The sequence below is a fragment of the Neomonachus schauinslandi genome, chromosome 13, assembly GCF_002201575.2.
Source record: "Neomonachus schauinslandi chromosome 13, ASM220157v2, whole genome shotgun sequence".
NCBI classification, from domain to species: domain Eukaryota; kingdom Metazoa; phylum Chordata; class Mammalia; order Carnivora; family Phocidae; genus Neomonachus; species Neomonachus schauinslandi.
In genome coordinates this window covers 45,970,697-45,998,237 of record NC_058415.1, presented here as the reverse complement: position 1 = coordinate 45,998,237, position 27,541 = coordinate 45,970,697, and the positions used below count along the sequence as shown (strand labels likewise).

The 27,541-nt window shown below is 42.5% G+C and overlaps 1 protein-coding gene across 1 annotated transcript in view; it reads right to left on the bottom strand.

Moving 5' to 3' along the window:
* Window positions 1-27,541, bottom strand: part of FOCAD (focadhesin) — a 282,029-nt gene continuing 254,488 nt past the window's right edge. The window contains exons 36-44 of the mRNA XM_044920455.1: window positions 26,369-26,497; window positions 24,084-24,199; window positions 21,296-21,556; window positions 20,426-20,515; window positions 16,567-16,744; window positions 14,449-14,546; window positions 4,695-4,946; window positions 2,390-2,465; window positions 1-384 (exon numbers count right to left, since the gene is read on the bottom strand). Coding sequence (XP_044776390.1) covers window positions 311-384; window positions 2,390-2,465; window positions 4,695-4,946; window positions 14,449-14,546; window positions 16,567-16,744; window positions 20,426-20,515; window positions 21,296-21,556; window positions 24,084-24,199; window positions 26,369-26,497 — 1,274 coding nt within the window. The 3' untranslated portion in view covers window positions 1-310. The remainder of the gene's footprint in view (window positions 385-2,389; window positions 2,466-4,694; window positions 4,947-14,448; window positions 14,547-16,566; window positions 16,745-20,425; window positions 20,516-21,295; window positions 21,557-24,083; window positions 24,200-26,368; window positions 26,498-27,541) is intronic.

Genomic DNA, 27,541 nt, shown 5'->3' with positions numbered 1-27,541 from the left:
TATTTTACTAGAATTTATGGGGAGAAGATAATGTAGTCAAGTTTCCACAAGGAAGATCTTCACGTTGAACTCCAGCCAAAGAAAAGAAAATTCAAGTTCTGCTTTCAGTCCCAACTGGCCTGGGCACTGAAGCAATGCCCCCTTCTCTTGGCATGCACCTGTCAAGGGGTCAGTTTTGTGTGCACCTTTTCATGCCCCTTGACCCTCTGCATCATGGCTCCACGACCCCAGGCATGAATTCTGAAAACCTTCTTCCATTTCTGTGGTTTTCCTCATCCAGCTGAGGATGCTGCTGGCTACCCCCAAAACGTCACCAACCGTACGCTCTGGTCCATACAGCTTTCTTCTTAAACTCTGGGAGAACTCTCAAGGACAACAGGGTAGCTAAGGGGACAAAAAAAGTAAAGTGCACTGTTGCATTTGGTGAAACTGCATTTGAAAAGGTCACTTAGATGGAAAACGTGTCAGAACAGAACTTGGCTTTTTCTTACTTGGCTCATCTTCAAGACTAAGAATTCTCATCAAGCCTTAGGCAGAATTTGAATAGTAGAGCATGATTAATAAAATCTGGAAGAAAGGGTTTCTTTGTTGTTAAGTTATTCTGCAACCAGTTAACAGAAAATTTGGCAGAGTTTAACAAAAATTGCCTTCTGGGATGATTTTTTTTCTTCTCTTCATCTGGGTGATGATTACATAGGTGTGTTCCCTTTGTAAAAAAGCTACTTAACGATTTGTGTATTTTTCTACATGAATATGACTTTTCCATCAGATGTTTAGTTGAAAGGTAAGAAACAAAAATAAAAAACTGATCCTGCAATGAAGTTAGGTCCTCGTTGCTCAATGGAGCCGGCGTGACTGTGCTAATCTGTATTCAACTATGTGCTCACAAGTCCACACCTTTTCTTATTCATCACGGGTCTCTCAGGGATCAATTTAGAGTAGGGCAGCTCTGTGTAATTCCTCTAGGTCACTTATTATAGATCTTATTTTAGGATATTAATATAAATATATCGAGATGTTATTTAAAATATAATAGGGAGGAAATGTAGGGAAGCCAGTTACACAGTTCTTGGGTGTGACTCTAATAAGCCCTTGACTATCTAATCAAGTGAACATGTACTTCCTTGACCCAAATAACTATTCTCCTCATCAGTATCAAGTTGTTTGCTATCTTCATGACCTAAAACAGTGTATGTTTGGAGCAACCAATGGTATTATAGACCCATGGCCATTAAGAATGAGTTCAAGCTTCCTGAGGCAAACAAATGAAGACAATCCTAGCAAGTCTCTAGGGACGGATCAAGTAAACGTATGTCAGACCACTGCCCTTACGCCTAGTGAAGTTCTGTGCTTGATCACAATCCACTTCCTACACACGCCCTTCGCATATGTGGGGGGGAGGGGGAGTAGGGAGAAGGATCAGAACCAACTGATTAGGGAATTCTTACTTGTTTGGCCACCAACAAATTGTATCATACTAAGAGTAAAATATGGTCATGCTAAGACTCCAGGCAGGCCAGATAAATTATCACAAGTGTAAGCCAGGAGGTGATTTTCCCAAGCCGAGCCTTCCCAGTGCATTATCTTACAGCGTGTCAGGGACCATCTCGACAGAAGCCATTGGCTGGACCAGACCCCCGAGTCCTGAGACACAAAAGACAGTACAAGGTGTCTCAGGCCACAGAAACAACGCCCGACGGACGTCTCAGGTTTGAGTAAAATAATGTACGTAATTTTCACAGAAAGATATTCTCTATTTGTGGTTCCCACAGTCATAGTTCAACAAGTTAGTAGAGAAGTATAAAAAACACAAAAACTATTTAAACGCCTGAAAGCATGGGAAACGTCCAGTTCCCTTGGCAAAATACTATGTCACTACTACAAATACTATTAACGAAGCCAAAACAGGGATAGGTTAAAATGCTTTAAACATAATTTTTAAATAAAAAAGGCAGTGCTCAAAGTGTCTATGTGTATTATGTGTATTTTTTCAGTTGCTCAATGATTATAAGTGTGTTAGAACAACACTCATATGCAGAGGGGGCAAAAACTTCTTAGGAAAAAAATAATCAAAACTGCCACTGGGCAATGGGACTCTGGCTTCCTCTTTGCTCTTTCCTGAATTTTTTAAACTTTCATTAAAGTGAAAGTTTGCCGTCATAATAAAACATTTAAAAGCTATTTAAAAGCGAAATTTAAAGGCATGGAACTCTTTTTAAATCCACTTTCTACTTCAAAATACCACATAATGACAGTTCCAGATTACTTCTCCACACTGAATTCAGATGAGCCCTTTCGGGAGCCAATACACACGAGAATGCTGCTTCTTTAGCGAAGGCAGCCATGGACGGCTTTCACCTATGTTGGGCATGTGGTATGGAAGTCCTACCTTTCAAAAGATCCCTGGATTTTGCGGAGAGGCCTTCTTTAGGGCTTTCCATGATGCTCAAGAGCCAGTCAATGAACTAGGGTGAAAAGGAAGAGCAATTATCAGTGAAGACAGTCCCACTATTAGTAAAAGAGCGACCCGGCCCTTGGGCCTGCATACATGCATCTCAGTTCAGGGCTGGCAGATGGAGATGAGAAGGGGACCAGGCCTAAGAGATGGGGAAGCTGGACACAGCTCCCATTTAGTCCAATGACCCAGCAAAGTCAAAACTCCTCTCCCGGCTAAATACCCTGAGACCTGCTATGGATTTTAACAGGGAGGTAGACATGGGCTCAGCAGGCCTCCAGTGTGCCATGAACTTTCTCTCTCATCACTCCGAGAGCACCACAGAGGTTAAGAACCTTGCCCAAGTGCACTCCCAATGAATGGCAGAGTCCAGATTTCAAGCCAATTCAGAGCCTCGCGCTCCTCCTTTGCATCCTGCTGCCTGATGCTGCATGCATCTAGGCCCAGGCTCACAGGGCAGGTAGTAAATAGGGAAACACATCAGACATAAGCCCCCATTTCTAAAATCAGATATTCTGTAGATGAGAACAATTTGTGCCCAAATGGAATTGAAACAGGAAGTTGAAATGCAAGAGAAAGGCATCAAACAATTTACTAGGTACAGCCGGGTATGTTAACTGCAAATAAATTCTACAAATGAGGTAGAAACTCAGACTACTCAGGAGTTTGACTGATCTCCCAGGGTACAGCCAAAATTGTTTTTATATTAGATAGAGGGTAATTTCATTAATGACTGAATGTTGCCAATCTCGACTCACTAAAAAACACGTACATTAGTCAGAGGTACTAGGTATTTTAACTTTGGACGTAGAAACCGGCTTGTAAGAAAGAGTCAGATAGAAAGCAAATAATCCTAATTCTCTGTTTTGATTAAATTTTTTTTTATTTTTTATTTTTTTTTAAAGATTTTATTTATTTGACAGAGAGAGACACAGCGAGAGAGGGAACACAAGCAGGGGAAGTGGGAGAGGGAGAAGCAGGCCTCCCGCAGAGCAGGGAGCCTGATGCGGGGCTCGATCCCAGGACCCTGGGACCATGACCTGAGCCGAAGGCAGACGCTTAACGACTGAGCCACCCAGGCACCCCTGTTTTGATTAAATTTTTAAAAAATTTTCTTTTTCTCAATTTTGTTTTATAATATCCGACTGGTAAGTAAATAAATCAAGCACTACAAGTACATAATAGACACAGGATGTCTGCACTTGTAGTCCGAAGTGATCATGGTGTCCCAGGCCAGAAAAAACACAAGGGGATACCACATTTGAATTGATTTTGATTTAAAATGAAACAGCAAACACAAGATTTGGGATAATATGAATGCTTAACAAAGGCCTTTTAATTGAGATGCTCAGTGGAGTTGTGCACAGCTAACCCGCGGGTCCAGAGTTCAGAAATATTTTTAAAGACTAATGTTCAGATTTTCACAATAAGCCACAAAAAGTTGGCTTTAAGCTTTCAACCTCATAAAAATCCTTAAATGAGATTCAAAAAAGAATCTCCCCCTCGACTGTACGAAAGGCCGCCCAGAGCCATGTAATGAGAAGTAGAGGAAGCACAGCGTTGCCATACGCTGCGCACAACGGCCAGGAGCCTGGGGAAACTCAACGCTAAAAACCAAAAGTGCTTCCTACAGTCTGGATTTTCCTGAGGGCTAGGGTGACGACCTTTACAAATTTCCCCATGTCATGAGCACAGATCAGGAGGAGGACGGGCCCTTGGAACGTGGCTATAGGACCGAATGAGCTACGAGGAATCTTACCTGTGCTACAAGAATGTGGATGTTCCAGATGCCCGTTTCCCTGACCTACCCCCAGGCGTGCTGGATCGTCCCCAACGTTGCTCAGCACCACCCTCTCCTCCTGGTCCTACGATCCCTGCAGCCTTGAACTTGCCTTCCTATCTGTCCTCACGCTGTCATTCTGAGCGCTCAGAGCCTCACTCATCCTTTCACCCCCAGGATCAAGAACACATGTGCCTTCAATACCCCAGGGCAAGTATAAGCTCTTCTTTCCGGCTCACCTCCAACTGTAAGCAAGTCACTGCTACTGTCATTGTTGTTTTTGGCCACCAGTTAGCCTCAAGCTCTGAGGCTCTGCATCTGGCTGCGATTCGGGGCTGAGGATGAAAGCCCGTGGGGTGATTCCAGTTTCACTTAACTTCCAACCTCAACTCTACAGCACAAATTGCTCAAGAGAAGATGGGCCACCTGCCCTGACACGCAGGCGGCTGCCAACCTCACCTTCTGGGTCTGTTCCTTCCACGGCTCTTTCTGCAGCAGAAGAGGCATGCTACTTGGAAGGAGAGTGAGAACCTCCTGCACAGTGACCCTGTGCATTGGACTCCTGCCAAGGAAGCTTGAAGCTGACCCAGCTGGGCCATTTTCCCGATGCCATGGCAACCAGCTAGCACTGAGGCCAAGGAGGAGAGGGGCGGCGTGGTCTGCCCAGGTCACCACTGCGATTGCAAAGAGCAGCAACAAGAAATCCAAAGCCTCCAAAGGAAATAGAAACAAAGTTAGGTCACATGTTTTAACAATTCAGAGTCACCCATGTTCACACACACACAGCCCGGGTCAGGATGATGCAATGAGACCTTCCCCTTCACCCGAGAAGAGGAACCGGACTGAACAGCAAACTCCATTTCCACACTTAATGAACAGACATTTCAAGGCTCCAGAAGGTTGTCGGGATCCTCTTTTGTAAGACAGAAGGCCCAGCAGTTGCATTATTATTACTCTAATAATGCAGGAGAAACCTTATTTCATTCCTAATCATACGGAGATCCAGATACTCCTCTGTTTTGGTGTTTCCAAAGAGATTAAAGGATTCATCAGGAGTGATATGGAAAGGGATATTTAGAGCTATTGTTATGTGGCCAAAACGGATTTTTTTTTTTTTTTTAAGATTTTATTTATTTGCGAGAGAGAGAATGAGAGACAGAGAGCATGAGAGCGGGGAGGGTCAGAGGGAGAAGCAGACTCCCTGCCGAGCAGGGAGCCCGACGCGGGACTCGATCCCGGGACTCCAGGATCATGACCTGAGCCGAAGGCAGTTGCTTAACCAACTGAGCCACCCAGGCGCCCCCAAAACGGATTTTTAAAAAGAGGTATAGTCTGATCCTACTTTTGAACAATAACAAATGACTCCCCATGCATTTTATTTTTCTGTTCTCATTATTTAATCTAAATATTTCAGTGGCAAACACTTCATTTTGTTCCATTAATGCTGAAACGTAAGCATGGAGACAGACTAAAAACAAGCATTCTTGGAATAAGGGAGTCAGTCACAACAAATCATTAGGCATTTTTTTTTAAAACAATTTTTTCAGTATGTTCAGCCGTGAACTGAAATAGACTCACCAGAGTCTGGACTATATATCTCTCCGGTCCTATATATATCTGTAATTCCAAGGATTAGTTTAAATTTTAATTCCAGTGTATTATTAGTTTCAGGTATATAATATAGTGATTCAACAATTCCATGTATTACTCAGCTGCTCATCAAGGTAAGTGTAATCTTAATTCCCTTCATCTATCTCACCCAGCCCCCCCCCCCCCCCCCCTGGTCACCATCTGTTGTCTACAGTTAAAGAGTCTGGTTTTTTTTTTTTTTTGGTTTGTCTTTTTTCCCCCTTTGTCTGTTTTGTTTCTTAAATTCCACATATGAGTGAAATCGTATGGTATTTGTCTTTCTCTGATAGGCTTATTTTGCTTAGTATTATACTCTCTAGATCCATCCATGTCGTTGCAAATGGCAAGACTTCATTCTTTTTTATGGCTGAATAATATCTGTGTGTGTGTGTGTGTGTGTATCTCATCTCTTTTTTTTCCATTCACCTATCAATGGACACCTGCGTTGCTTCCATACTTTGGCTATCGTTGATAATGCTGCTATAAACATAGGAGTGCATACATCCCTCTGAATTAGTGTTTTTGTAAATCTTTGGGTAAATACCCAGTGATGCAATTACTGGATCATAGGGTAGTTCTATTTTTTTTTTTAAGATTATATTTATTTATTTCACAGAGAGAGAGAGAGAGAGAGAGAGAGAGAGAGAGCAGGAACACAAGCAGGGGGAGTGGGAGAGGGAGAAGCAGGCTTCCTGTAGAGCAGGGAGCCCGATGTGGGGCTTGATCCCAGGACCCTGGGATCATGACCTGAGCCGAAGGCAGACACTTAACGACTGAGCCACCCAGGCGCCCCTGGGTAGTTCTATTTTTAATTTTTTGAGGATACTCCATGCCATCCTCCACAGTGGCTACACCAGTTTGCATTCCCACCAACAGTGCTTAAGGGTTCCTTTTTCTTCACATTCTCACCATTTGTTGTTTCTTGAGTTTTTGATTTTAGCCATTCTCACAGGTGTGAGGTGATATCACATTGTGGGTTTGATTTGCATTTCCCTGATGAGGAGTGATGTTGAGAATCTTTTCATGTGTCTGTTGGCCATCCATGTGTCTTCTTTGAAGAAATGTCAGTTTATGTTTTCTGCTCATTTTTTAATTGGATTGTCTGGGGGGTTTTTTTGTTGTTGAGTTGTAGAAGTTCTTTATATATTTTGGACACCAACCTTTTATCAGATATGTCATTTGCAAATATGTTCTCCCTTTCAGTAGGTTGTCCATTAGTTTTGTTGTTTCCTTTGCTGTGCAGAAGCTTTTTATTTTGATATAGTCCCAATAGTTTATTTTTGCTTCTGTTTCCCTTGCCTCAGGAGACATATCTAAAAAGATGATGCTAGGGCGCCTGGGTGGCTCAGTTGGTTAAGCGACTGCCTTCGGCTCAGGTCATGATCCTGGAGTCCCGGGATCAAGTCCCGCATCGGGCTCCCTGCTCAGCGGGGGGTCTGCTTCTCCCTCTGACCCTCTTCCCTCTCGTGCTCTCTGTCTCTCATTCTCTCTCTCTCAAATAAATAAATAAAATCTCTAAAAAAAAAAAAAAAAAATAAAAAATAAAAAGATGATGCTATGGCTGATGTGAGAGAAATTACGGTCTGTGCTCTCTTCTAGGATTTTAGTGGTTTCAGGTCTCACATTTAGGTCCTTAATCCATTTTTGAATTTATTTTTGTGTGTAAGAAAGTGGACCATTTTCATCCTTTTGCATGTTGCTATCCAGTTTTCCCAACACCATTTGTTGAAAAGACTGTCTTTTTCCCATTGTATATTCTTGCCTCCTTTGTTGCAGATTAATTGACCATATAATTGTGGGTTTATTTCTGGGCTTTCTATTCTGTTCCATTGATCTATGTGTCTATTTTCATGCCAGTACCATACTGTTTTGTAATTACAGCTTTGTAATAGAGCTTGAAGTCTGAAAATGTGATGCCTCCAGTTTTGTTTTTCTTTTCTAAGACTGCTTTGGCTATGCAGGGTCTTTTGTGGTTCTAAACAAATGTTAGGATTGTTTGTTCTAGTTCTGTAAAAACTGCTGTTGGTATTATGATAGGGATTGCATTAAATCTGTAGACTGCTTTAGGCAGCATAGACATTTTAACAATATTTGTTCTTCCAATCCATGAGCTTGGACTGTCTTTCCATTTCTTTGTGTCATCTTCATTTTCTTTCAACAATGTTTTACAGTTTTCAGCGTACAAGTCTTTCATCTCCTTGGTTAAGTTTATTCCTAGGTATTTTATTATCTTTGGTGCAATTGCAAATGGGATTGTTTCTTAATTTCTCTTTCTGCTGCTTCATTATTAGTGTATAGAAATGCAACAGATTTCCGTACACTGATTTTGTATCCTGCAACCTTACTGAATTCACTGATTAGTTCTAGCAGTTTTTTGGCAGAGTCTTTTAGGTGTTCTATATACAGTATCATGTCATCTGCAGAGTGTAGTTGTACTTCTTCCTTACCAATTTGGATGCCTTTCCTTTTTGTTGTCTGACTGCGGTGGCTAGGACTTCCAGTACCATGTTGAATAAAAGTGGTGAGAGTGGACAACCTTGTCTTGTTCCTGACTTTAGGGGAAAAGCTCTCAGTTTTTCCCCCCTGAGTATGATGTTAGCTGTGGGTTTTTTACATGTGGCTTTATTATGTCGAGGTGTGTCCCCTCTAAACCCATTTCATAAAAGTTTTTTACCATGAACGGGTGTTCTATTTTGTCAAATGCTTTGTCTGCATCTGTTGAAAGGATCATATGGTTTTTATCCTTTCTCTTACTGATGTGATGTATCACGTTGTTTGATTTGCAAATACTGAACCAATGTTGTACCCCAGGATAAATCCCACTTGATTGTTGTCAATGATTTTTTAAATGTATTGCTGGATTTGGTTTGCTAATATTTTTGTTGAGGATCTTTACATCTATGTTCATCAGAGAGATTGGCCTGTAGTCTCTTTTTGTGGTGTCTCTTGTCTGGTTTTGGTATCAGGATAATGTTGATCTCATAGAATGAATTTGGAAGTTTTCCTTCTTTTTTTTGAAAAAGTTTGAGAAGAATAGGAATTAACTCTTCTTTAAATGTTTGCTAGAATTCACCTGTGAAGCCGTCTGCTCCTGGACTTTTGTCTGTTGGGAATTTTTTGATTACTGATTCAATTTCATTGCTGGTAATCAGTCTGGTATGACTTCAGTTTTTTTTGTTGTTGTTTTTTTTTTTGCATTTATTGAGACTTGTTTTGTGGCCTTCTTTTGTGATCTGTTCTGGAGAATGTTCCATGTGCACTTGAAAAGAATGTGTATTCTGCTGTTTTAGGATGGAATGTTCTGAATATGTCTGTTAAATCCATCTGGTCCAGTGTGTCATTCAAAGCCACTGTTTCCTTGTTGATTTTCTATTTGGATGATCTGCCCATGGATGTTAAGTGGGGTGATGTTAAAGTCCCCTATTATTGTATTACTGTTGATTATTTCCTTTATGTGTATTATTAACTGTTTTATGTATTTGAATGCTCCCATGCTGGGTGCATAAATAGTTAACAATTGTTGTATCTTCTTGTTGGATTGTACCCTTTATGCTTATATAGTGTCCTTCTTTGTCTCTTGTTACAGTCTTTCTTTTAAAGTCTATTTTGTCCTATATAAGTATTATTACCCCAGTTTTCTTTTCACCTCCCTTTGCATGATAAATACTTCTCCATCCCCTCACTTTCAATCTGCAGGTGTCTTTAAGTCTGAAATGAGTCTCTTATAGGCAGCATATAGATGGGTGTTGTTTGTTTGTTTGTTAATCTATTCTGTCATGCCATGTCTTTTGATTGGAGCATTTAGTCCATTCACATTCAAAATTATTACTGATAGGTATGTATTTATTGCCATTTGTTACTTGCTTTATGTTGTTTTTGTAGTCCTTCTCTGTTCCTTTCTTCCTTTGCTCTCTTCTCTCACCATAAGATGGCTTTCTTTTTATTTTTTTTAAAGATTTTATTTATTTATTTGATAGAGAGAGAGAGAGAGCGAGAGCAGGAACACAAGCAGGGGGAGTGGGAGAGGGAGAAGCAGGCTTCCCGCTGAGCAGGGAGCCCGATGTGGGACTCGATCCCAAGACCCTGGGATCATGACCTGAGCCGAAGGCAGACACTTAACGACTGAGCCACCCAGGCGCCCAAGATGGCTTTCTTTAGTGTTATACTTGGAATCCTTTTTCTTTACTTTTTGCATATCTATTACTGGTTTTTGATTTGTGGTTACCATTAGGGTTGTATATAACATCTTCTGCATATAGCAGTCTCTATTAAGTTAATGGTTACTTAGGTTTGAACCCATTCTTTACTCCTCCCTTGCCACATTTTAGGTCTATGGTGTCATACTTTACATGCTTTTATTTTGTGAATTCCCTGCCTATTTTTTACAGATATATTTATTTTTACTGCTTTTATGCTTCCTAATTTTCTTATTCTTACGTATGGTTTTTCCTTTCCACTCAAAGAGTCCCCTTTAACATTTCTTGTAGGGCTGGCTTAGTGGTCATGAATTCCTTTAAGTTTTGTTTATCTGGGGAACTCTTTATCTCTCCTTCTATTCGGAATGATAGCCTTGCTGGATGGATAGCCTTGCTGGATAGAGTATTCTTGGCTGCAGATTTTTCCCTTTTAGCACTTTGAATATCATGCCACTCTCTTCTGGTCTGTAAAGTTTCTGCTGAAAAATCTGATAGCCTGTGGGGTTTCTCTTGTGTGGTCTTCTTTTCTCTTGATGCTTTTTAAAAGTCTCTATCACTACTTTTTGCCATTTTGATTAGTATGTGTCTTGGTTGGACCTCCTTGGACTGATTTTGTTGGGAGATCTTTGTGCCTCCTGTATCTGAATTTCTGTTTCCTTCCCCAGATGCGGGAAGTTTTCTATTATTTCTTCAATTAAAGTTTATACTCACTTTTCTCTTTCTTCTTCTTCTGGGATCCCTATAATACAAATGTTATTACGGTTGATGGAGTGGCTGAGATCCCTAAGTCCATTCTCATTTTGCATACTTTTTTTTCCCTCTCCTGCTCAGCTTGATTATTCTACATTACTCTGTCATCCAGGTTGCTGATTCATTCTTCTGCTTCCTGTACTCTGTTATTTATTCTATCTAAGGTATTTTTAATTTCATTTATTGTGCTTTTCAGCTGTGATTGATTCTTCTTTATCTCTTTAAGGGTGTCACCGATGTCCTCCACTCTTAAGTCCAGTGAGTATCTTTACAATCATTACTTTAAATTCTCTATCAGGCATATTATTTATCTCCATTTTGCTTAGGACTCTTGCTGTGGTTTTTGTCTTATTCTTTCATTTGGGACATATTCCCCTGTCTCCTCGTTTTGTCTAACTCTCTGTGTCTGAAAGTCAGCTCTGTCTCCTGCTCTTGAAAGTAGTGGCCTTACGAAGAGGAGGTCCTGTAGTGCTCTGCAGCGCACTTTCCCCTGTTTAACCAGAACCGGGCACTTCGGGGGCACCTCCTATGTTGTTAGTGGGCCAGTCTGGTGCTGCCTTGTGCTTGAGTTGAGTCGGAGTGTTTGCAGATGTTGAGTTGAGTCAGGTGTTCAGCAGAGATGCAATGGCATCAAACTGCAGAGCACTTTCCCTGTGCTGTCCCCTGAGAAGCCTTCATTGGTGGGCAGGGCCCGCAATCAGAAGAATTGTCTGTCCCCAGCCCATTGCGGGGGCCACAGTCTGACCAGTGTGGTGTTTATCTTTCTCTCTCCCCAGGGCAGGAATCACTTTGGAGTGGTGTTGGTCCCGGTCCAGGCCACGAGCACACTTTTCCAGGCTTGTGGCTTCAGTTTGAATGGGCTTTGGCCAAGAGCACATTGGAGGAGGCGGATCTGCAGTGTGCTCGGGAATGAGATGTGCAGAGCCCTCAAGGTTTGCACATGGGGAGAGGGCACGTGCTGCTACCTCTGGGACCACAGTGGCTGGGCCAATCCGAAAAGCATACAAGGGTAGGGCATGCACTTTTACCAACGTGGACTCAGGTTTGCTGTGAAAGACCTACCATCACCATAGGGCCAGCCCATGTGGATCTGCAAAGAGTGGGTAGGCAGGCACACAGTTTTAGCAAGGTGTGTGCCCGTCTTTCACAAGAGGGTACTTGCTACCACCACCATTGCCGAGGCCCCACAAAGTGCATGGTTAGCAAAATTTGAGGTTTTCTGGGGGAGGGGATCCACAGCACATGGACTGAGGCAAGGCCAACTGGGGTGGGCAAATCCCCAGAGCTGGGGGGGGGGGGGGGTGGTGGAGTGGGGAGGCAGGGAGTAGTATAAGCAAGTTAGGTAGCAAATGTGGGCACTAAACTGACTTCTGCAGGTGGTTTCAGGTGGCCACGTGTTGATGCTGGGGGGGCAGGGGAGGGAAATGGCACCTACTAGCTCCTTTGGTCCTGAAGGAGACTCCTTGTGAATACTACCCCTCCAGGAGAGGCTCTGAGATGAATAACTCTTCCTCCTTATGCCCCAGGCATTTTTCAAAGTGCTCCTTCTACGTTGTATCTCCACAGGCTGTTTCTTGTGCTGTCTCTTTAAGGGCAGGGACTCAGTTTCCTCTCAGTGGCCAGGTTCTCCCAGAACCCAACCTGCTGATTTTTAAAGTTGCAGGCTTTAAGTCCTGCTGGTTGTAAGAACTCACTAAAGTTCACCCCCTCTAGTTTTCAAAGCCAAATATTATGGAGATTCATCTTCCCCACGTGGGCTCCCCAATGTGCTAGCCTTCTTCTTCCCCTTCTCCACACCCATGGTCCATTTAGCTCCCCAGCGTGTCTCCGCCCTTCCTACCCTCTTCGATGTGGCATCTTTTCTTTTCTTTTTTTTTTTTTAAAGATTTATTTATTTGAGACAGAGAGAATGAGAGACAGAGAGCATGAGAGGGAGGAGGGTCAGAGGGAGAAGCAGACTCCCTGCCGAGCAGGGAGCCCGATGCGGGACTCGATCCCAGGACTCCAGGATCATGACCTGAGCCGAAGGCAGTCGCTTAACCAACTGAGCCACCCAGGCGGATGTGGCATCTTTTCTACTTTTAGTTGAGGAGTTTGTTCTGCCAGCCTTCGGGTCATTTCCTGTGTTATTTACACTGACATGAGTGTTATCTAGTTGTATCTATGGGATGAGGTGGGCTTAGGGTCCTCATATTCTGCCACCTTCTCAGCCTATATGTCTCCACATGCATTTTAAATATATCCATTCAGGGGCGCCTGGGTGGCTCAGTCATTAAGTGTCTGCCTTTGGCTCAGGCCATGGTCCCAGGGTCCTGGGATCGAGCCCCACATTGGGCTCCCTGCTCGGCGGGAAGCCTGCTTCTCCCTCTCCCACTCCCCCTGCTTGTGTTCCCTCTCTCACGGTCTCTGTCAAATAAATAAAATCTTTAAAATCAATCAATCAGGGGCGCCTGGGTGGCTCAGTCGTTAAGCGTCTGCCTTCGGCTCAGGTCATGATCCCTGGGTCCTGGGATCGAGCGCCACATTGGGCTCCCTGCTTGGCGGGCAGCCTGCTTCTCCCTCTCCCACACCCCCTGCTTGTGTTCCCTCTCTTGCTGTATCTCTTTCGGTCAAATAAATAAATAAAATTTAAAAAAAATAAAATCAATCATTCAATCCATCCATCCATCCATCCATTCAGAGTTTAGACTAATCTATACTCTTATAGAAATGGTGGTAACAAGGGGCCCCTCTGAGTTGTTGGATTACTGTGATTCAAATTACACTTCTTTCTGCTTATCTGTATTTTCTAAGTTTTAAAAGATTTTCATAAGAAAACAGAAAGTTAACAAAAACTTAGGAGATCAGAAGAAAAGGATGACAGATTCTGCTAGTTAAAAAAAAATGTTTAAAAAGTAGTCCTTAATTTCTTAAAATTCACAATCTCACTCGTTAAAATTTCAAAAATATATGCAACTCTTCAGAAAAGCAGGTCAGAATTTCAAACAACATCCCAGGTTATACAAATTCCACTCACACAGTAAACAGGATACCTGTGAAACATGCCTACAGAAAAATTCTACTACTAAAAAGTACACAGTGGGCAGCAAAGTCAAGAAAATAAGAAGAGTGGGAAAGTGCTATCTTCCTTTTATTTATTAACCTTTTGCTATTTTAATTTACCCAGTATCAGCTGTTAACCTTTTGGGGGTCATACATCATTTTACACCTCTCTTGCACGTAAGTATTGATGCAAACACAGGTTACTTGCATACACTTCAGGAACCCCGTCAAACCAGACATTTGAAGACACTCCCTGGGCCAGTGCAAAGGCCGGAGCCCTGTACCTCATCTCCTCTGTGGGGTCAAACCCAAGTACACAGAACCCTGGGGTCCCGCATCGGCTTGTGCCCTTTGTGTGCCGCCTTTCAAGGAACTTACTCTGTTGAAAATATTTTTCTAAGGGCAGCCCTGGGTGTCTCCAAGAGCCAGGCACGAACATCCATTTCCTTGTGACGTCAGAGAGTTATCACCAGCGCTACCCAAATGTAAAAGGAAGGGTGGGGGGGGAAGGGCAAGCAGCAACTTTTTTGTCTTGGGAGAGCAAACGTTAAGTTCTACATTTTAAGGGAGCCACAAATGACTCCTCTGGATTGTACCTCATTGAGAGCCACGTTCTGAACAGATGTTGACTGGTACACAATATTTCTGATGTAACCCATCAATTCCAGGAGCCATTCCATTCTCTTCAACACACCTGAAACAAAAAGGGATGTTTTCTTACCAGACCATGGTTTTGCTCTGAGATGTACAACAGATCAGTACCAGCCACCATAACTAAAGCGGAACACCTGCGGAGGATTGCATGAAGCAGTTTCAAATCCTCTTGCCATCCCTGAGACCTGTGATTTTGCGGGTGAGAGCTCTTTGACACTATTCTTACCAGATGACTGTAGTTTTGCTTTTATTTTCAAAAGGTAATTTATTCTTCAAAACTATGCACCCACTAGTAATAAAATGCACTTATTGGAATTTCTCTCTCAACATTAAACACACTAGGAGAAATCTGACATGCCAGCTAGCCAGTGATGTTGAATCTTGGATAACTGGTTGTTTTTATGGTCTTCTTTTACTTCAATGTTCCCATTTTATGCCCAAATCAAAGAGAAAAACCTATCCCAAAGACATGAGAAGAAAAATAAAAACCGGCTATTATACAGTAACTGGAGAACAAACATCAGCATAAATATTGATTCTCCCTTTTTTATTTTTTAAAAATGAGGATTCCTTGGGGCACCTGGGTGGCTCAGTCATTAAGCATCTACCTTCGGCTCAGGTCATGATCCCAGCCTCCTGAGATCGAGCCCCACATCGGGCTCCCTGCTCCAAGCGAAGCCTGCTTCTCCCTCTCCCACTCCCCCTGCTCGTGTTCCCTCTCTTGTTGAATCTCTGTCAAGTAAATAAATAATCTTAAAAAAAAAAAAAAAAAAAAAAAGAGGATTCCCAGCACAGTAAAGCCTACTTGAGAAAGCTGTCAAATTTTAGTGAGTCAGAGGAAAACAGGAACTAAACTGGGAGGCCAGCTAGTTAAAACCAAAGGCAATATCAAATTTCAGTTTATTTCACGTATCTTCCCGCTTCCGTGGGAATACCTACTAGATTTCTCCCTGATAAATACACTTCTGATTTAGAGTAAAAAAATCTGGTTTTTCATCACAGGTTCATTTCTCACCAGGCAGGCATTGATGCAAAGATGAGACAACAATGTCACCTGTCAAAGAGGAGAATAAATCAAAATTTCCTATCTGGTCTCAAAAAGGTTATTATAATTATGTCTGCCAGTTTTCTCTCAAAACCTTCAAGATGTGGGGCGCCTGGGTGGCTCAGTCGTTAAGCATCTGCCTTCGGCTCAGGTCATGATCCCAGGGTCCTGGGATGGAGCCCCGCATCGGGCTCCCTGCTCCGCGGGAAGCCTGCTTCTCCCTCCCCCACTCCCCCTGCTTGTGTTCCCTCTCTCGCTGTGTCTCTGTCTGTCAAATAAGTAAGTAAAATCTTAAAAAACAAAAACACCTTCAAGATACAAGAGATGAGGAAGATACAAAAAAATCCAGAAATAAAAGTAATTTGCCTGGGGTCCCTAGGGCTTCCCCACCATGCCTGATTGAAGCTAGGTGCCATTCAGAACTGCAGGTACACTGTAAGCAATGTGACCAAAGGCATGGGAAGAGAAATGGGGTAGCCCATTATTACTCAAGAGTAAAGGTCTATGATAGTCTAAAAGTTCCACCGTATGATTCATTAGCAGAGCTACAGGCCTAGAGCTTCTGGCTTGAGGATGTAGCGAGGGTGCCCCACCCCCCTGAGCAGTTCTTCTATAGAATAACAATTTAATCTCATCATTGTTTTCCTCTTTTTCTCTGTTTGTTAAGTAACCACCTAAAAGTCATTTTCCTGAAAATGTCAGACAAATCGACTGACATCCTGGTTGGGAAACGGAAGCAGGCAGAATCAACCCGATACTCTCGTTTATAGACTCGAGGGCCTGGAGAGCTAAAGACAATGTAAAAATCACCCACAGGATCCAGTTCCATCTCCAGGGTGGAGGTCATGAGTTGTAACTGATCTTTTCATTTAAGGTGCTCCTTGTTTGGGGTAACAAGAGCTTTCCTGGGTCAAGTAGCACTAACCCCGTTTTTAAGTTGAGGAAACAGTTACAGGTTAAGAGGGACGGCAGGCAGGTCTTTCTGTTCCTGCTGGCCCCCCCAGGCTGGCCTTACCAGTGTTGGCGTGGCTTACAATCCGTGCCTGGTATAGGCTGTGCACCACCATCCAGGCTACCGTGTCTTTTTCCCGGTGCCGAACAGCGACGCTGAGGATGTCCATCAAGCCCATCAAGGGGAATCGTCCTTGAGAGACCAAGTACAGTCTGACAAAGGCAGCCTTTTCTAGGTTGCTCTGAAAAAAAGCAAATTGTTCGGTTACTATTAAATTAGCTGAAGTCATTATAAAACCTCGGGGCAAGGGCAAAACAGAAAGGGTGAGTTGAAAGTGGATTAAATGCTAAAACCGTTCATTTCCTGCAGCACGTGACCCATATGCCTGTGTGCTGTATTTTAAAATGTACATACAGACAGAGGGTTATAATGTCACCTTCTGTTCTCTCCTAAAAACCATCAGGGATTTCAGGGGCTAACTGGTGATGATATTTTGTACAAACACACAAATAATAATAATGATGATGATACGATGATGATAACTAAAAAACACAGTACTTATGTACCAGGCACCATTCTAAGCACTTAACATATATTAATTCGGCAGTTCGCAAAGTGTGGTACACGGACCTCCGAGGGACCCCAAGACCCTTTTAGAGGGTCTGTGAGGTCAAGCTATATTCACAATTGCCCAAAAACCACAGTAAGAGTCACTATATTTTTCACAGCTACTTGCAATTTTTTTAAAATGACTTTTATTTAAAATACCCTTATAAACAATAAAAATTATTAGTTTCATTAAACCTTCACCCTCAAGTACACATCTTTTTAACAGCAGGGATGGTAAAATGGCAAGCATGCATAAGGGACTTCTGCTGCAGAACCAAGTATTACGGTTGTCTCGAGGAAAAACACTTGTAAGTCTGGGTTGTGAGCTGAAATAGCCACTTTTTATGGAACACCATTTAGTTGGAAGGATGATTGATGGACAAACGGTTATTCAAACTGAGTATTTGACAGACTTTTTTTTTTTTTTTTTTTAACCAGAAGAAAGTGAGACTGTCACTTCAAGGAAATACTTGACAGTATTTGTTGCCAATGATAAAATCTGAGCTTTCAAGCGAAAAATTAGAGTTTTGGAAAATTTGTATTTGCTACTATGAGTTGGCAGCTTCCCAATACATAAAAGACTTCTCTGATGATTTCAACAAATGTGGTGTTTTGCATTGTATAATGAAATGCATCAACATTTGGAAGATTTTCAAAAGTCAGTGAGTTGGTATTTTCCAAATGATTTTGTGATATCAGACCCAGAGCGCAAGTTGGACCAATGGATTTTAATACAACAGACTATGTGAAGTTCACTGACAGGGACTCAGACTGCACATACTGCAACTACTCTGAAGGAAGCACCATTTGTTGAGTTCTGTTGCAACATCAAAAAAAATTTTAAAAAAAGATATCCATAATTATCTGAAACTATCAACACACTCTTCCCTTTTCTACAGACATACTTGTATGAGGCTGGATCTTCCCCACATACTTCACCAAAATAACATCATAGCAGACTGACTGACTGAAGCAGCAGCTCTGAGAATCCAACATTAAAGAGACTTCCTTTAAGCCAGACATTAAAGAGATTTGCAAAAAATGGAAAACAATGCCACTTTTCTCATTATTTATTTTGTTTTCAAAAATTTTTCTTCTTTGTGTTAAGATGCAATGGGCTTATTACTACTTTTAAGTAAATATTTTTTAAATTTCCCAGTTTCAAGTTCTAATATGGTAAATACTGAAAGATATGACTCATTTAAAGTCTTTTGGAACCCTCAACAATTTTTAAGACACTAAAGTAGTCCTGACACCAGAAAGTGTGAGAAGCCCTGTGTGAACCACTAAATTTTCACACCACCCTATGCAGATTACTACCACCATCCTTCCTTTGTAGATGATAGTCGGAAGCACAGAGGTTAAGTAACTTGCTTAAGGTCACATGGCTCGAGGTGGCCGATTAAGAACTGAAACTCAGGGAGTATGAACCCTTCACTACCTTATTGTTTCTAGAAAAGACTCAGTAAAACGCACTAACTCTTTTGGGGACATAAGAACACTCTTCAGTAAGTTCTAGCGAAAATGTTCTAACTGGTACTTTAAGAACCCAGGTGAGTAACACAGCAACCTTCAGCCGCAGGTACGACAAAGGGAATTATATGCAATACTTCCAACTATATTACACGAATATAATACTAATAATAGGATATAATAAATTACAGGAATGTGATCATTAGGATAATAAATACTTACTGAGTACTAGCCTTACATCAGGTACTTTTCCAAGAATTTACCATGGATTAAGTCATTGTAACTCTCAAAACAGCTCTGGCGGTAGGTGCTAATATCTCCCTTTTATAGATAAGGAAACTGAGGCAGAGAGAGATTATGAAACGTAACCAGGGTCACATTACTAGTAAATTACAGAGCTGGATTTCAAACCCCAGCAGTGAGGCTCTACAGTCCATTCTCTTAAGCATTTCCTTAGACTGCTTGTCTTTGCTTAAAACAAACTAATCTCCAAAATGCTGATATTCCAAATACTCTAATAGGGGTTCTCAAACCTCAGGATGCAGCACAATCATCTGGAGGGACTGTTAAAACACAGATCCTGGGCCCCACCTCTGACTCAGTAGACCTGAAGTGGGACTCCAGAATTTTCATTCCTAATCAGTCGCCATGCTTATGCTGCTGGTCCAGGGAACACATTTTGAGAATCACTGCTACACGATGCCGAAATTCAAGGATTCAACTGAATAGGCAAACCTGTCATCAGGTGAAATAAATGGTAAGAGGTTCACCAGCTGGGTGAGGGCCCACATTTCTCTAGACCTTTGCTATTATCTGGTATGTAGGGTTGCCATTTGTAGATGTCCATTGGGATATACTTATACTAAAAAACATCATTCACTATCTATAGGCAATTCAAATCTAACAAGACATGTATTATACTAGCTATATGTGCAACTTTACTCGTATGTTACTCATTCATCCTTTGGGTGTGGATATAAGAAGTACTTGTTGGGATGCCTGGGTGGCTCGGTCGGTTAAGCGTCTGCCTTCGGTTCAGGTCATGATCCCAGGGTCCTGGGATCGAGTCCCACATCGGGCTCCCTGCTCAGTAGGAGTCTGCTTCTCCCTCTGCCTGCCGCTTCCCCTGCTTGTGTTCTCTGTCTCTGACAAATCAATAAAATCTTAAAAAAAAGGGGGGGGGCGGGAGTACTTGTTAATTATCTTGTGTCTGGGCTAATAGTGTTTGTTTTTCAAATAGCCACTTTTCTTCATTACAAAAGGATAAGTACCAGGTGAAAGAAAATAAATTTAAGAACAAAACTATTGGGCGCCTGGGTGGCTCAGTTGGTTAAGCGACTGCCTTCGGCTCAGGTCATGATCCTGGAGTCCCTGGATCGAGTCCCGCATCGGGCTCCCTGCTCGGCAGGGAGTCTGCTTCTCCCTCTGACCCTCCCCCCTCTCATGTGCTCTCTCTCTCATTCTCTCTCTCAAATAAATAAATAAAATCTTAAAAAAAAAAAAAGAACAAAACTATTTATGTCTTCCATGCACCAGAAAGTTTTTCAGCCAGAATATTCCCATTCTTACGGATTTCGTATTGAAGATGTTGTCCTGTACTTATGTTTGCCCACAGGTGACACTCAAATGTTCTTGACAAAGTGGAATTAGGTTAAAAAGTTGTTCATCCATCTATCCATCCATACCACTAGCCTGAACACGAGACCCCACAGTAACAGAGTTTCCTCAAATTATCCACTAACAAATATAAAGCAAAACTAGCTTCAGTCAAAAGGATACTGTAGTCACCTCTTCAACTGTAACTCCCACGTCAATAATGGAAATAAATATATAGTCTTACCTCAGTAATCTCGGCAACCCGATTGGCTTCATCATCTGTCATTTCTGAGAGGCATTTTGCTATACTGACATACAGCTCTAGATCATTTCTCTGGTAAAGAAAAATCACAAGCACGTCAAAATACAATGTAACATAACAGATACACTCTCAGTGTTCTGATGAATTATTAGCTTTACTTCTCTCCATGAACAGCAGCTTATGAGATTTTAATCAAACCAAATATATGTTATCATTTTTAAAAAAACATCTTTCTGGGGCACCTGGCTGGCTCAGTCGGTAGAGCAGGCGACCCTTGATCTCAGGATCATGAGTTCAAGCCCCACGCTGGGCACAGAGCTTACTTTAAAAAAAAACAAAAACCATCTTTCCTATTATTTTATTTGTTTGGCTGTACTTGTTTATTTGTGTGGCTGTACTTTTTTCCCTCTTATCAGAATCCATCATTCCAAACAGATTCTTTTAATTTCTTTGTAAAACTACAATTCAGGAATCTGTTGGGGGAGGGGAAAGGCTAGGATTACGTCACTTGATGTAAGTAAAATACTGGACAATGTGCCCAAAGAGTTTCCAGGTGTAACGTGGAAGCACTTCTGAGCTTGTTTGTCTTCTGCATTTGATAAGAGGCCCAAGAGCATATTTCCTGGTGTAGCATTGGTTAACCTGCATCTAAGCTTCCTCAAAACCTTGGTTCTAAATATTCAACCTCAATTTAGATCTTGGAAGCAAACCCATTCTTAGTGAAAAAATGTGGTTATTTCTTCCTAGCCTACCCACCACATTCTTAAAACCTACACCTCCCTGCTTTGCCAAAAGGGCTTTCAGAAGTCCCAAACATAAATTGTCAGGAATGTAAATATTTTTGTTCCTCACCCGAATCTTATTTGGCAGAAGGTCAAAAATTTTCCCAGTAGCTTCAGAGAGCAGACTCCAGAGGTGGTGGGTAGGGCTGGGCAGTTTCATGGCCTGGCTCAGCCCCTGTAAGGCACTCGTGCATAACTCAGGATGCGGAAGTGGGGAAGCTGCTTTAAAAACTGCCACCATTACATTTTCAACAAAGCCGAGGATCTGTTCGTCAGAGACATGTTTTATCCACAGAGGTGTAGACACCAGGAGGTATTTCTTGATATTCAACTGGAAGCAAAGCAAAAGAGGTCAGAAATAGGCAAGTCTGGGTCCGCAGGGCTCAAAACCTCGAGGTCATCACTGTGTTTGAGGGTAGAATGAGAGAAGAAAGGTTCAAGTTACTTCCTTGCCCCTCATTTCCCCCAACCTCGTGGTCCAGCGGGTCACCGATGCACGCAATGTTGGCTGCCACTGCAGGGGCTTGTGATCCAGGGTGACTCATGTGTATATACGGTAGCTGCCAATCCATCTGTGAACTACCCAGCTGAAGCTGTGGATCTTTTCAGGGAGGGGAATAATATGCTGCTTCTCAACGTACATGACAGTTGCTATTCAGTCTTAAAAGGTCATATTCTCTGGCAAGAAAAAAAAATCCTGAAGATGAAAGGCTCATCTGCAGGAAATCGACTCACCGGAATATCTGATATTATTAATTTCCTCTTCTGGGAAGCATAAGGAAATAAAAAGAACTGGCATGCCAGGACCATTTCTGACCACAGAAGAGCAGCTGAACTTGTGGACATGACCATGGCTTCCTGGAGGTCATGAGAGCTGAAAAGGGGCACGGTTCGAAATAGCTCTGTGCCGGACACATTAAGAGAGGAGGCTGCAACATAAGTATGCTACTAAAGGAGCAGCTAGTCAAAAAGAAGTAGGTCTAAAAAAAAAAAAAAAAAAAAACCGACAAAGCCCAGTAAATTTCATAAAAACAGCAGCATGGTTGCAGGAGTTAGCCGAACGGTTCATTGGAAAGAACATGCCATTCCTGATCTTTTTTGTACATGAGAAGGTACATAATTAAGAAAATGAATTCACAAACTTAATGTGTCCATTAACGTAGATAATAAGAAAAGTCCACAATCACAGACAAATGCAAAAAAAAAAGTAACAGATCTAAAAGGGAAGTGTAAGGATAACTAAATTCTAGAAAGATTTTTGAGGTAAACAAAACAGGCTGTTCGAAGTATACCTGACTCAAAAGGAAGGAGGGGTTCATAGAACAGTGTCTTGGACATAGACTTTGGAGTCAACCAGACTCACTCCTGTTTATTAGCAATATAAACTTTGTTTAATTGCAATGTGCCTCAGTTTATCAACCTGTAAAATGGAAACAAAAAAATCTACTTCTCAAGAGTGAAATAAGCCGGGCATGAAAGGAATCATATTGTATGATTCCTTTCTAAAGAATTTCTAAAGCTTATATGAAATTGAAATTTATAGGAAAGTCCTCTAAAAAAAGGAAAATTTATAGAGACAAAAAGCCAATCAGAGGTAGCCTGGGTCTGAGACTAGGAGTGGGGATTGTCTCCACATTGGCATAATGCAACTTTTTGGGGGTGATGGAAATATTATCGGTGATGGATGAAAATGTATAAATGTACTGAAACTCATCAAATTGTACACTTAACACAGCCATAATTTATGGAATATAAATTATAACTCAAGGTTGTAAAAAAAAAAAAAATCAGTCAGAATTGAAGAGAGATTCAGTCTGATGTCTGAAAGTGCTCACTGAGTGCTTACAAGTCGCAAGTACCTAGCAAGTACTGGGTACTGGCAGCTAGATGGGAGGTGCTTGGAGCAGGCAGCTCATGATAATTGTTGACACAGAGGACACAGCCCTCAGTGATGTCCCCCTTCAATTAAAGAGCATCAGAATATGTAGCAGAGCTTAAAAGAAAAAAAAAAAAACAAAAACAGGATAGGAACTCAAGTTAAAAGACTAAGGAACTAGTATGAGAACTTTGCACTGTTCTCAAGGAATAAAGCCTCCTGAAGAGTAACAACAAGATCATTTAATTTATAATCAATTGGTAAACCTCTAAGGAATCATGGAATGCGGGTGTCTTTTTTTTGGTGGGGGGAGGTCCTAGCTTGGAATATATTCAAAATTATACAGTTTGCTAATTTCATATTTTTAAACAATCTTAGCCCATTTTTCCTACTTAGCCTTAGCCTATACCCTGGAAGGTGCTGGCTCCTTCTCTCTACCATAGACACTGGGCTGGGTCACTTCTTCCTCAGCGCCCTGCTCAAGCCAAACACCCTAGCAGAGATGTTCTACTCTCTTCACCCACCCCCTCCCACCTACATCCTCCCAGTGCCTCTAACTTAACGCCCAATAAAACCCTACCATGCCTTCAAGGCCCACCTGAATTGCTGCCTTTTCTATACGGATTTGCTGTTCTCTTAACACCTACTGAACCAACAGAATGTATATCATATAAATAAGCCTAGGTTTCAGTAACTCCACAATTTTCTAGCTGTATGATCTGGAGAAAGAACTTTAATGTCTCTGACCATCCTCTTCCTTTCTCATAATCAACGGGAGCTGAAAGCATGAACGCCGACAGCGAGGGCAGAGTTCTGAATCACACAATCCCTCCGTCTGCCGGCCAGCTACTGCCAAGCCCCCAGGTTTTACAAAAGCACATCCGCCCACTCTTGACTTTGAGAACATACTCCCAAATGAACGCTCCTCTCCCCCAAGAGAACCATATCCGCCTGTTGCCCAACACCCGTAAAGGCTACATACGCTGAGGCCGTGGACCAGCGGTGGTGTCCCCCACAGTCCCAAGAGCGCAGCTGCATTCTGGGATGATGGTGCCTGTGTCGTGGCAATTTCAAGGCAGAGCTGCTGTATCTCTTCTCCTGCAAGAGAAGAATATGGATAATACATCTGTTTCTCGGACTCATTTTCAGGCTTCTGTGTCTCAAATCAAAGCATCTGCTTGTGTGACTTCTCCCACTAACAGAACCTGAGTGAACCAAAAGATACTTCAAGTGATCTTTCCACTGTGAAGCAAAGAATGTACCCACAGACAGCAGAGCGCTAAGTCTCAGAACTGGCAAGGGCCGTGATCTAGCTCAGGAAATCTTTCTTAGGATGTCCTAAGAAATCTGAAGAACCGAATACTTTCAAAAACTTGAGAAAATTCTGGATAAACTCTCTGTCTCTGTTGGGGGAGGGGAAAGGCTCCCCCCACCCGCCATGCATTCAGCACATAGAGAAATCTGTTTAGATCTGAAAGGACTTAAAAATGTGGCCACATTCTCTAGTGATCCAGTCTCTTTAGTAGCCTGATCCCCATCAGCAGGCATATTTTCCCAACCAGACCTTTTCTTCTTTTTTCTAAGGAATTTTACTAAAACACAAACATTTTTAATACAGCACACAAAAACAGGGGAGGCTCAGGAGAACATACTTTTCAAATGAAATCTCCAGAAACGTGGTATGGTGACATCGTATCTTATAGAGATATTAGGTTCAAATGAAAGCATTTAAGTGAAAAATTGTGCATAGTCAAAATCATCTCTGAGTATCCTTTCAATTGTACATAAATTACGGTTTACAAATCTTTCTGTATATCATATGTGAGTGAGCACCCTACTGTAAATAATAGAGCACTCACTGCAAATACACACACACACTGTTAATATAGCACTGTTAAAAAAACTATTCTCCCCACTCTTTTTCTTGAGGTGTGTGTGTGTGGGGGGGGCAAGTACGTGGGATTAAATTTGCATCTGCTAATTCCATAAAAGAGGTTGCTGTGGATGAATGAGACATGTGCATTCCCTCTGTCTCTCATCACAAAGTATCTGTGGTAAACAGAATCACGGCCCTCAAAGATGCCTACATCCTAATGCCTGGAACCTGTGAATATGTTATGTTACCTTGCTTGGCAAAGGAACTTCTCAGATGTGATTAAGGTTAAGGACCACTGAGATGGGGAGATTATCCTGGATTATTCAAATGGACCCATTAATCACATGAATCTTTAATGTGGAAAGCCTTGCCTGGTTGTAGAGAACCGGAAAGAAGACAGTGTGAGAAGGTTTTGGCTCTCTGTTGCAGGCTTTGAAGATGAAGAAAGGGGGGGGCACAAGCCAAGGAATGCAGGCAGCCTCTAGAAGCTGTAAAAGGGAAAGAAATGGATTCTCTCTGCCTTAGTCTGCTCAGGCTGCTCTAACAAAATATCCCAGACCGGGTGGTTTATAAACAACAGAAATTTGCTTCTCATCGTTCTGATAGCGGGAAGTCCAGGATCAGGGGGCCGGCATGGTTGGGTTCAGGTGGAACCCTTTACCCAGCTGTGGACTACCAACTCCGGCTGTGTGCTCACACTGCGGGAGGGGATAAGGAGCTCTCCGGGGCCTCTCTTACGAGGGCACCAATCATTCCTGAGGGCTCCACACTCATGATCTAATCACCTCCCAAAGGCCCCACCTCCTAATACCATCACCTTAGGGACTAGGATTTCAACATATGAATTTCGGGGGGACAAAAACACTGAGACCACAGCACTCCTCGGGGCATCTAGGAAAGAATGCTGCTCTGCTGATACCTTGAGCTTGGCCAAGAACCATGTTGGACTTCTGATCGACAGAACTATAAGATGATAAATTTGCGTCGCTTCAAGCCACTAAACCTGTGGTAACGTGTTAGAGCAGCAACAGAAAACTAATGCACCTTCCCACAGGTGCTTCCTTGAATCCTAGCGCTCTGACAACGCAGTGTGACGACCATCAAACCAGGCTTTCTGGGACCTGCACCACACAGACAGCAACACGCACCCTTCAGTCAAGTACCGTTTGACGAGTGCATCTGGTCTATGTCTTCAGACCTCCTCCGCCTTAGCCTCAGTGATCTAGAAAGTGACTCAGTGGAAGTAACCCAGCTGTTCCATCCCAGAACACAAACCTCAAGATCCCAAAGGTCTATCCAGTCACCACCAACAGTGACCCAGAATCTATTTTTCTATTCAGGTCACATCCTAAAGGCAGAGTCTCAAGGCCAAAAAACACTTGATATTTTACCAAAGTTTAGCCTCATAAGTGGAGAAAGGAGCGCGGCCCAGTTCACAGGAGGATACTGGTGGCTTTCTCCGACCGTTGCAATGGGTTTCATCACAACTTTGAGAAGGGAAGGAGGCACAGATTCAGGACCTGCAACAGAAAGGAATGAATAAATTAATGAAACATCTTGGCAGCACAGTGAGGGGAAAATGCCAACGTTGCTTTTTTCCAGTTCCAAACGATTTGGGTAGCACACCTTCAACTGTGGTCAGGCCTTCAAGTCTGTGCTCTCAACCTCAACCCCACCTGTTACAGAAGCTTGCTCCCTCTGTTCTTCTCTTTCTTATTTGCCTCCACATTTCTACTTAACTGTCTTCCAACCTCTCCTATAGACACTTCATTCAACTTTCTAAAAACAGTAACTTAACTACATTATTGCCTCATTACTCTCTCTCACTCCCTCGCTCCCTCCTCGATCCACTTCCAGAAAAGGAGAGAATTACTGCCCACTCAGGTACAGTCCCTTCCAACGACCATCAAGTCCCTCAGTGCCTGTGGCCCCCAGTGGTCATACTCTGTCTGTGGGATTCAGCACCTGCCCTCTGCAGCCTGGGCCGTGGCTGACCGCTCCAGAGGTGAGCACCAATGGTACAGCTAACTCACAGGCTAACCAGCTACCTGTGATGTACGACTACGGCTTTAACAGAATCTTTTTTTTTTTTTCCAGGAGGGGGCTAATTTGAAATGGAAATGATGAGACGCTGGAGCAATTACGAGTGGAGCCATAAGGCACAGTCAGGGTTTGAGTAGCCACTGAGGGCCATGTAAAAGTGAAGTTCAAAGGGAGCCAGAAATGATGTGTAAAAAAGTAAAACAGCAAGGAGAAGCAAAAGAGCTGGATCAACATATGTGGCAGAAGGGAAATCAGCATTAGCAGAAAGAGCAACAGACTCAGGAAAAGCATCAGTAGGAAAAGGAAAAGCAGGGGCAGGACCAGCAGAAAGCAGAAGAATCAGCAGACACTGAAAGAGGAGGAAGCAAAGGTGGGGCAGAGTCTGCAAAAGGAGTAACAGCTGCAGAAAGGACAAGCGCAAGAGAAGAAGAAGCTGAGGCAGAAGAGGCAACACGATCAGCAGGGACTGAACAGGGGGGAAGCTGAGGTGGGGACAGAATCTGAAAAAGGAACAGCAGCTG